The sequence below is a fragment of the Nicotiana attenuata genome, chromosome 6, assembly GCF_001879085.1.
Source record: "Nicotiana attenuata strain UT chromosome 6, NIATTr2, whole genome shotgun sequence".
NCBI lineage: Eukaryota > Viridiplantae > Streptophyta > Magnoliopsida > Solanales > Solanaceae > Nicotiana > Nicotiana attenuata.
In genome coordinates, this window is record NC_031994.1 from 42,293,601 (window position 1) to 42,304,894 (window position 11,294).

General features: G+C 38.0%; 2 protein-coding genes across 2 annotated transcripts; one reads left to right on the forward strand and one right to left on the reverse strand.

Moving 5' to 3' along the window:
• On the forward strand, nt 1,089–7,386 carry LOC109226895 (argininosuccinate synthase, chloroplastic). Its single transcript, XM_019391796.1, has 10 exons — nt 1,089–1,279; nt 1,388–1,446; nt 1,551–1,632; nt 2,670–2,811; nt 3,491–3,539; nt 3,690–3,872; nt 5,275–5,349; nt 5,472–5,657; nt 6,279–6,367; nt 6,456–7,386. The coding sequence occupies exons 1-10, from the start codon at nt 1,222–1,224 to the stop codon at nt 7,006–7,008; spliced, it is 1,476 nt and encodes a 491-aa protein (XP_019247341.1). The 5' UTR covers nt 1,089–1,221; the 3' UTR covers nt 7,009–7,386.
• Nucleotides 7,932–11,294, reverse strand: LOC109226896 (wall-associated receptor kinase 3-like). Its single transcript, XM_019391797.1, has 3 exons — nt 9,799–11,294; nt 8,948–9,004; nt 7,932–8,372 (listed from the first exon to the last, which is right to left on the reverse strand). The coding sequence occupies exons 1-3, from the start codon at nt 10,607–10,609 to the stop codon at nt 8,338–8,340; spliced, it is 903 nt and encodes a 300-aa protein (XP_019247342.1). The 5' UTR covers nt 10,610–11,294; the 3' UTR covers nt 7,932–8,337.

Genomic DNA, 11,294 nt, shown 5'->3' on the forward strand with positions numbered 1-11,294 from the left:
TTGATGATAGTGGTGGGGATGATTGGTGGTGGTAGTTGAGATGGGGTGGGTGGTTATGGTTGAGGATGATGGCGGTGGTAGTTGTTAATGGTGGGGTGCTAGTCGATAATGGTCGGATGTTGGATGGTGGTAGTTGATAGCAATGGCGGTGATGCGTTTGGTTTAGGATGGTGATCTGTAGTGGTGGGTGAGTGTTAGGGGCCAGCCTATTTGAGCTTGATTTGACAACAAGAGTGTTGTCATGGAACAGTAGGAGTGTTGTCAAGCTAAGGTGCACGAGCTAGCACCAAGACAAACGGGAAAACGAGCAAGTGATGGTCAAGACTTTAAGGGAGGCAAGGAAGCTTGGCAAGGGCTTGACAATGAGATGCGGGTTGTAGGTGACACTATGGCATTACAAAGGCATCAAGGCATGAGGCAATGACGCCAAGGCAAGGCGAAAATGGGTTGCCTAAAAATATTCTAAGTCCAAAGTTGATGTAATTTTGGCTAAGTGTTGTGAGAAGGCTGAAGTTGGGCGTGAGGCCTGGCTGCCGCGCAAGCTGATTATGGCGGACAAGAATTAGGCCCGTGACATTGAGTATGATGGGAAGTAGTGAATGTGGATGATAGCATCTTGATGAAAGTAAATATTTATTATAGATCGTAATCGTTCAAACCTATTTAGACCCCCTAAGTGGTTGTGAAATAAAACAAACAAATATACTTAATGATTAGGATTTGCATAATCAAGATTAAGACTTAAAATGTACTTAATATTTGCGATCAGAATAATTAGGATTTAGGGATTAAGATTAGTGCAAACAAATGAGGCCTAAAACCCTCCTCATAAATAGTTTTTTAAAAAAAAAAAACTAAAACCCTAAAACCCCATCTCTTATACACGTGCAACTTTGCAAATACATTAAATTTTCATATAGGCCCCCCTTTCTTTTATTCTGGACTATTCTTCTTTAATAAAAAGGGACCATTACTTTACAGTTAGAAAATTTTGTCTCTGTATATTCTTTTTTGGTTTTATTGTTAACAGAAAACCAATAAAAATTATTTAACATCAATAAATTAAATTATTTAATATTGAGGGGTATTTTTCCAAGTGTAACACTCCTAAACGAAACCTACTCTTTGCTTATTCGCTGTTTTTCCCTTACATTGTTCTTCAGCGTCTTTCTCTGCCTCTGCTGTTTACTGCTTATCAATTTGTAAACTGATTTTACTGAGATGGCTCAAGCTCAAGCGATTTCTTCAGTGAATCTTCTCTTTCGGGGCTCCATAAAAAGTATTCGTATTCACTTCTTTTTGGGCGTTTGTGTTATTACGAAATGGTTTTAAACCTTATAAAGATTGGATTTTGAAGCTATTTTTAATTACCCTTTTGTAAATGCAGGTTCAGCTCGGATTCAAGACAGGCTTTGCTGCTCTAAAAAGTTGGATTCTTTACAAGAGGTTGGTTTCTTGATTGATACCCTTTATATTTATTTTTAATGTTTTTTAGCTGAAATTTTTACTGATGGTTTTTTTTTAATTTATAATATTCTCGGTTATTGCAGTTTGGTGTAAAAGCTAGTGAATTTAATGGTCTTGCAATTGCTCATACCCGTTCTAGCTTTGCTTCGCCTTGTGCCACTCATGGTAGTTTTACTAGCTTTTATTTGGTTTTTTTTTGATTGATTATATTGGTCTGGAACATGTCCATTCACATGCGAGTTTGATTCTTTTTATTGTGTTAGCTCAAGCGTTTGTAATATTTTGTGTTAAATGATTGCCTTAAGGTTTTGGGTAAGATGGTCGGATTTCTTGCACAAATTTTAATGCTTTGTGTTTCTGAAGAGGCTCAATGATATTTTGAGAGTGGGTTTTGAGTTGGAACTAAAAGGACCTTAAATTACTGCTATTCAGAAACACTATTCGTTGAGAAAAATCTAATCTTTTATAGAGGAATACACATGTTTTTGTGATTATGGAAAGAGTTTAGTTCTGTATGAAATGTCATATCATATCATATCAACCAAGCACAAGCCTTTTCCCATTCATGAATGTCCTGCTAAAACAGGTACTCGTGTATGTAACTTTGGTAATAACGCATTGGTCTATGTTCTACATTAGCACTTGAATGCTTCTGTCTAAAGTTGTTGGAATGTGGTGATGGAGGTTGAGGGTGGGGGCATGGCTGTGTGGGTATGGCGTTCGTTGATAATAAGTGGAGTAGAGAAATGTACACATGTTAGTAGGAGCAACAATAACGACTAGGATTTGAGTGGAAAGTTACTTACCTTAGTGGACTTACGCTGTTTTTTTCCTCTTAAAGAATATTTTCAAAACTTTCAGCGACCAAATATTGGATAATCAAGAAAGATGGTTTTCTTGGAAGACATTTTACATAATGCCAAAATTGAGGCCACTATATATACACACACGCACACTCTCTTTTCATATTTAAAAAGTGCTCATGTCATGTCCTCCACCTGCTTTCTACAATTTTTGATATTGCTAGACACCTTTGAATGATATAGAAAGTTGATCTATTTTGCAGAAACCACAGAGTATGATGTCAAATTTAGTCATGAGATTTTATGTGTAAATCTATAAAAAAGTTCATTGTGCACCTCTTCAGGTAGCTGATTTTCAGTGTATAGCATAATGATGAAAAATTTACTTGAATATTGCAGCTATCCAGGCGGTCTTGACCAATGACAAAGAGACGACTAGTTCCAACGCGGTTGGGGAAAAGCCTCTGCGCAAAAAATTGAACAAAGTGGTTCTAGCTTATAGTGGTGGCTTGGACACTTCAGTTATTGTGCCTTGGCTGAGGTAGCTCCTTTCTGTTTTATTCTATTTTCTTTTACAACATCGTTGACCTAGGCTATGTTTCTTCTGTTGTATGTAACCCTCACTGTTGGAATATTTGATTGATGACACTCTAACCTCAAATGTCGGTTGACCACTTAAATTACGTCTTTTAGCAGTATGCTGTTAGTTCTGGAAAAAGTTTCTAGAAATTCATCTTGTATGTCAGCTTTACAAGGCGGAATCACAGTTTACCTTGTATCTGATGTACATGTAGATAAAGCGGAAAGGCTTGTCAAAATATAAGAACACATACTATTTTTCTGATGTATGAAAAAGGTCTTTACGCAGTGAAAGTAACTCGAATTCAGCTTCAAGATAACTGCTATGTTTGACCTTATTAAAAAAAAACAAGAAGATAACGTTGATAGTTGATTGGGACGGTATCCAAGTAATCCAGTCTGTTAAATAAAACATCCATAATTCACTTTTATTTTATTTTGGTAATGATGATGATATGAGTTGAGCTTAAAGAAAGAAGTGACGATTCATATCGCCGCCCCAACTTAGTTGGGATTGAGGTGTAGTTGTTGTTGTTATTAGATCGAAATAAAAAAATAAGTTTCCTGGATATGTGAACAATTTTGTCGCATGGTCCGTATTCGTCCATTCGTCTATTTCTTAATATCCTTACGTTTTGTAGGGAGAACTATGGCTGTGAAGTTGTCTGTTTCACTGCAGATGTTGGTCAAGTATGTCTTTTCTCCCTAATCACCTATTAGTTCTTTTTGTTCTTGTTCAGCATAAATTATAGAAGTATTGTGCATAAAAATGGAACAGTCAAACAGACAAGTTTATTTTTTATAAGAACCCATGTCTGAGATCAATTAATTCTTTCTCAGGGAATTAAGGAATTGGATGGTCTGGAAGCGAAGGCCAAGGCTAGTGGAGCTTGTCAATTAGTAGTGAAGGACTTGAAAGAAGAATTTGTGAAAGATTACATATTTCCTTGTCTACGAGCTGGTGCTATCTATGAAAGGAAATACTTGCTTGGGACATCAATGGCCCGCCCTGTTATTGCTAAGGTGAACTCCGTATCTTAAATACTAAATTGTACCTTTGTTGTCATTTTCCCTTCCGTGAACCACTCTCCCACCTTCCCAGGAAAAGAGAGAAAATCTATTCAGTTGGAGAAGTTCATGTTTGTTTGCCACCTAAGTAGAGGTCTAACACAAGTTTAGTGATAACTCATGTCTGTCTTAACCTCATTTTTGGCCTCTGGTCAGTACTGCATTTTATTGGCGCCCAACCAAGGATAGTGGAGTACTTTTGCTCTCATAAAGCAGGTTATGCGGATAAGTTCCAAAATCTTAGAATCATAATTAGTTTGTATAGTAACCCAAGTTAATAGTCTAAGTTGTCTTGTGACAGATACTTTCTCCTACATAGTTCCATTTTTTAAGTGGTAGTTTGTCATAAAACACAAGCATAAAAAAGAACAGAAAAAGGGGACAGTCACATCAATTAGACAAAATCACAGGTACAACTGCTCATTCTGTGAAAATAGAGCTTGTGAGAGAACAATGTACAGCTCTTAGCTCTAGGGTCTTGATCCGTGATTCTAGGGTCGAATCATTCCAATAATTGGACTAAGCTTGTTATTATAACCTCTGAAGCAACTTCTCAAGGATATTAAATGCGGAGAATTCCCAAGATTTGGTTGGATTCAGGTTGGTTCACCTCTTAGAATGCGACCTGACTGTATGAGAGGAAACATTACTTTTGGCAGAAGGTTATAGAAAGCTATGGCTGTCTTCCAGATCCTCTTGCAATAGATTTTTTGCCTGTGAGCTATGTTGCTCAGATCCTCCTCTTGCAGTAGCATTTTCTTGAAAACTGTCCGTTAAAGCAGTTCAGGTTGGTCTTTCCTTTATATAATTGCCTGAACTGCAGCGAAATGAACAATTTGTTAACCTCTGTGGCAAAGAGGCTGAAGAATTTCCCAGTTTTTACTGACTAGCTTCTCATGGAAGAACAAAATCAGCAACCGAAATTCTTAAGTACATAAGAAGGTCATGAGAAATGATAAAACTTCATTTGCAGGAAGTCTGATGCACTCGTTTTCATTTGTTCATGATTTATGTTTGGTTATGAAAATTTCTTCTGGTCTGCTTGTGATCTTTAGATGTCTGCTACTAGTTTCTTTTATTCCCCATATTAGATGTGTTTTGTACGTCAAGCTTTTACATTTCCAGAAAGATGAACCTGCTAGTAAAGTACCAGCACGGTATCTTCACTAGGTATAATCTATGGGGCCAAACTTTTCATGTTCATATGCTGGTCCACTGAACTGACATACACATATTCCATTTATGAAGCAGATATATAGCAATTGATAAATGAATGTCCGCTTTTTATCGATCATTCATCGGTTCTCTTGTTGCCTTAACTTAGTTTTGGACTCTGAAATTTAGCTGATAATTGCAGGCAATGGTTGATGTTGCCCGAGAGGTCGGAGCTGATGCTGTTTCTCATGGATGCACGGGGAAGGGAAATGATCAGGTATTATCCTGGACCTTCTTTTTAACTTTACTATGTCAATTGATCAGATCACTATTCTTCAGCTTCGTCTAAAACCTATTTGTCTGAGCCCAGGGGACAATTATGCTTCTTTATCATTACAGGTCCGTTTTGAGCTGACATTCTTTGCGCTGAATCCTGAGCTCAGTGTTGTTGCCCCATGGAGGGAATGGGAAATTACAGGAAGAGAGGATGCTATTGAATATGCTAAGAAGCACAACGTACCAGTTCCCGTGACAAAGAAATCCATCTATAGCAGAGACAGAAACTTGTGGCACCTTAGTCATGAGGTAATATTAGCTTGTTTTGGACTTATGTTGCTTCTGATATACTCATTTAGTATGCAGATTGTTCTTTATCCTTGACTTAGTTGAGAAGTTTCGGAACTTCTTTCCTTTTTTATCAGATACCATTTCCTGTTTTCTTTTTCTGCTTGTCTAAATTTGGAATTTTGTATCAATATCAACTGTTTTCTTTTCACTAAGAATTTTGACCAAACGAATAAGCTCATCTTCCTGTGAGCAAATAGTTATTTACTATGTAAAACAGAGTACTATTAAGGGGTATCAATCTGAATTGGGATGTGTATAGGAATGTCATGATTAGTAAAAGAATCACGAAAAAGTTGAATCTCTGCTCTTAATAGTTTTTAGCGATTTCCTTAGTAAACAAGGAAATAAGAAACTAAAACATCAAGCATTAAGAAAATATTATGACGTAGGCTCTGCCACTTGGGCGGAACTAAGACGGGCACCCCTCCAAAGTGCAATGGAGCCCACCAACCAAGGCCATGGGCATTCTTGATCGCCCATTGACCCTATTCAGGTAAGTTTTGTAAAAAAAAATATTGAAGTAAGGCTACGTGAATAGCCGATTATACCCGTAAAACTCATTTTGATATGGTATTGAAGGGGGATATTCTGGAGGACCCTGCAAATGAGCCAATGAAGGATATGTACATGATGTCAATTGATCCTCAAGATGCACCTGATCAACCTGAGTAAGAATTTTTTCCCCCTCATTTATTGCAGTAGTAAGATCTAATGCATTTTGTTTCCTCAGTTTTAAAACTGTTTCTAACTGTGAAGGTATGTAAACATTGGGATAGTCGCTGGGATTCCTGTTTCAGTAAATGGGAAGGAGCTGTCTCCTGCAACTCTTCTTTCTGAGCTAAATGAAATTGGCGGGAGACATGGAATTGGACGAATAGACATGGTTGAAAATCGGCTTGTTGGAATGAAGAGCCGTGGAGTGTATGAAACTCCCGGGGGAACTATCCTCTTCACAGCTGTGCAGGAACTCGAGTCTCTTACACTTGATCGCGAAACAATCCAAGTCAAAGATTCTCTTGCCCTCAAATATGCTGAGTTAGTGTATGCCGGCAGGTGGTTTGATCCACTTCGCGAGTCAATGGATGCTTTCATGGAGAATATTACAAAGACTACAACGGGTTCAGTTACTCTCAAACTATACAAAGGATCAGTTTCAGTGACTGGTCGTCAAAGTCCACATAGCTTGTACAGACAAGATATCTCATCGTTTGAGAGTGGGGATATCTACAATCAAGCTGATGCTGCAGGATTCATTCGGCTTTATGGACTTCCGATGAGGGTTAGGGCAATGCTTGAGAAGGGTCTTTAATTTTTTGATCGTTTCGTGAGTTGATGAAGGGGAGCCTAGGCGCAGTGATAAAAATTGCTGCTATGTGACCAGAGGGTCACGGTTCAGGCCGCAGAAACAGCCTCTTGCATAATGCAAGGTAAGGCAGTAAGACCCAATATGGTCTGGCCATCGCCCGTACCCTGCATAGCGGAAACTTGCACCAGGCTATCCTTTCTTGAAATGATGTAGTGTTGAAACGAACATGAAGGGTCAGTAGTATCTTGTTCTTCCATTTTATTGCACTTAGTTCACTCTGGAGTCTAGTTTGTTCAGATTGTTTTGTTAACTTTTTCTCTCGTTTGGCATATCTAAGGCAAAACTTTTGGACTTGATAGTCCATTATGGAAAATTGTTGAATCACGTATCAATAGTCAAATATCTCTTGAGGCAAAAAATGTTAGGTGATTTCTTTTCATGAGAGAGAGAGAGAGAGTTACTCGGTGCTTGTAGTAGTAGTTATCTGATGAGATAGTCAAGGTGTGAAAGCTAACCTGACACCACCATTATAAAGAAAGAAAGAGAGAGAGTTGCTCGGTGCTTGTAGTAGTAGGTATCTGATGAGATAGTCAAGGTGCGAAAGCTGACTTGACACCACGGTTATAAAGAAAAAAGAAAACTGCTGAGCATTCTTGCTTTTACCCTATGATTTTCTTTACCAGTAACTATATTGTGAAACCAGGCTTTCTTACAGGCTGTGAAAACATTGTGCTCTGCGTGGGGAAATCACATTTGCCTCTTCAACGTTTATTTGTGTTTGATTGTTAGTTCTTGTTTGATTAGTTAAGTAGTACAATGAAATGTAGCAAGACTTGAAACGTGCAAGTCCTTACTGGAACAATCTTATGTGCCTGGGTCAATTGCAGCGCCAAAGGGAGTTTGTAAAAACAAATATGGGCAAAATAGAGAAAAAGAGTGAAAAGTCATTTTACTGAATGTTACAACTCCAACAGCCATGTAATTCATATAAAAAAGCTACAGTCATCTATTTTTCAGAACCAAACTTTTTGGCTTTTGATCAAGATTAAAAGGGCAGTCCAGTGCACGATCCATCCCGCATTCACGTAGGGTTTGGGAAAGGGCCGCACCTAAGGGGTGTGATGTAGGCTGGTGTAGGCAGTCTACCCTAATACAAATATTAGTGGCTAATTTCACGGCTCGAACCCGCGACCTATAGGTCACACGGAAATAACTTTTCATCAAGATTGAGTAAATTTTAGTCTAATCCTGGTAGACATAAATTTCATAGAATGTATGGACTGTTTGCTCTTCCATTCATGTTCCTGAATGTAAAACAAGATCCCTGCCACCTTATATGAAAAGCATCATCCAAAATAATAAGATTCCTGCAAAAATAAAACAGAAAAGAAAGGATTTAAGTTCTTTACTGGAAAATTAAAAGATAACTTCAAGTAACTATTAACTGTCCAAAGAAAATGAGATTACCTGCTAGAACAGTTTAAAATACAGTACATTGATCAGTGTATTCAAGTTAAATTCAAAAGAAAAAGAAATTGTTCATTTCTTGAAATGTGTTCATGGAATTTGTAGCAGACACATTATGCTACATGTGAGTATTGGGGAGTGTTGATTTCTTCCATAAGGACAGACCGGTGCATTAAGTTCCCGCTATGCGCGGGATTGGGGGAAGGGCCGGACCACAAGGGCCTATCGTACGAAGCCTTACCCTGCATTTCTGCAAGAGGCTGTTTTCACGGCTATTTTTCTTTAAAATTTTGACTCAGTAGCACCTACCAAAATTCCTCATTTTTGGGGGTGAGGATAAGCTTTAATTTCTAGGAGAGAAAAAGTAATGTAAAAGGGCGACAATGTAGCAAAAGTTTTCAAATAAAGAAGACTTTTTGTCCAAAAAGTATAAAGTGTTAGACAAAAGAAACTGAAAAAAGGCATTGCCTTTTACCTCCAATACTAATTTCTGTTTGAATTTTGTATCTCCATGTCCCACTCCAAGCATATCCTGATCACATCAATATACTTTAGTCGTCTTAGATTACAAGAGTTTAACTTCTATACACTGACAATATAAAACTTTTTACACTATCAGGATCATATTAAAAGGTAATTCCAGCTAACTATCCGCAGTAATTAGAATTAGTAATTTGAAAAGACAGACAGTTAGCCCTTTATAAGGGATCGTTTGGTTGGAAAACAAGTTATCCAAGGATTAATTATCCCGGGACTAGTTATTCCGAGATTGTTATCCCGACCTCCCATAGGGATAGAAATAATAGTACAATCCCGGTATAACGAATCCGGGGACTAGTTATACCCCGATTTTATCTCAACCAAACATGGGACAAACTCATCTCAAATTTAAGCAGGGATTAGTTATCCCTTATACCAAACGATCCCTAAGGGGCCGTTTGGTACATGGGATTAGAATAATAATCCCGGGATAAAGTTTGGGATTAACTTTTTCTATGTTTGGTTAGGGGTATTAGCTAATCCCGGGATAATTTTTACACTAAAATAGTAGGATTAGTTATCCCATCAGACATCCTAGAGGCGGAGCCAGGATTTGAACCTTATGGGTTCGGGGTCCTAATCCTTTTAAGTTATTGGGTTCTAAATTAATAATTTATACATGCTCAATGGATTTTTTAAGACAACTACATGGATTGAACCAAAGCGACGGGTTCGACCAAATCCATACTCAGATTGGCTAGCTCCGCCCTTGGAATATCCCACTATTGTACCAAACAACCCCTACCAGGTTAAATAATATTGATAGTGTAAAAATTCTCAACAAACCTCGTCCGAAGCAATTAATGGTAGTGTTAACACCATTCCTACAAATGCAAGCAAAAGACTCATCTGAACCAGAAAAGCCACAAATTCCACCACTATCCTCACAGTTCTTACAAGAATCATCAGTATAATATGAATTATTATACTGCAAAGAAATCCCATATTGCCATTTCATTGGATCTCCTTCATCACCACCAAAACCATATATCGACGAATAAGAAGAACACTGAAGTCTAGGCAAGTTTAAACCATAACCTGAACCAATAGGAACTGGTGGATCATATACACAACATGTAGATATAGGAGCATTTGGTTCTAAACCAATTCCTGTTACTCCTTTACAAGAATATAGTCCTCTGCATACATTTGAACCCGAGCCGGTATTACACAAATCTTGTTTTGGATCAAATACAGCTGATGTTGTAGAACATCCTAGTAAAACAAAGATGTTTTCTTTCATAATGCTGAAGGGAGTCGAACGATCCAACGTAAAACTACCTGAGTTTTGCATTGATGAACATGTTGACATAAAGGGGTCAGTTAAAATAAGTGTGTTGGTTGTGTAGTCTAGTGTGGATATAGTGTAAATGCCAGTGCCAGTTGAAAACTGAAGTACACCAGAAGTGCATTTTATGAATCTTGAAAATGTAGGATGTCCACAACCAAATCCTGAACCAAAGGGATATTTTAGGACAATGCTGCCACATTTATCAGTACAAGAACTATTTAGTGGAATGATACTTGGAACAGCTTGAAGTGTATGACTTAGAAGAAATAAGAGAAAAACTGGAAAAATTTGTGTGCAAAATGACATTATGAAAGGCCTAGAAGAGAGAGGTGTTTGAAAGCAGGAGGGAGTGATTTTAGTTTACTGATGAATGTGGAAAATGAGTCCCTCTTAAGTGTGACAGACAAATATTTGAATAAGTGGGATGTTCTCTTTTTGGTGGAGGAGTCATATTTTCAAATCTACTCAAAAGGAGAGCCAGATTTTTATCATGTCTCTTGGCTAAAAAATAGTTTTCCTATAATAGAAACAAGGCTTCTGGAAGGTACCAAGCTTTCAAAGATTGCACATTGAGATGGCAATACGATTAAAAAGGACAGCCCGGTGCACTAAGCTCCCGTTATGCGTGGGGTCCGAGAAAGGGCCGGACCATAAGGGTCTATCGTACGCAGTCTTACCGTGCATTTCTGTAAGAGGATGTTTCCACTGCTCGAACTCATGACCTCCTGCTCACATGTCAACAACTTTATTAGTTACACTAATGGCAATATGATTATTGGTGTCATGATATGCTTGTATGAGCTTGCTCATATTGTCGGTCTCCACCCGAATAAAGGAGATGGATTGTGATAGGCTGACAACCAAACCTAGTCCTTTTTGTGATGAATCCTCACAACACAGAATTGTAGTCTTGACATTCCAATAACTAGGGGGAGTGCATATACTTGTCCATTTAGAAGTAATCTGCAGCACAAAGACTCCAATTATCTCC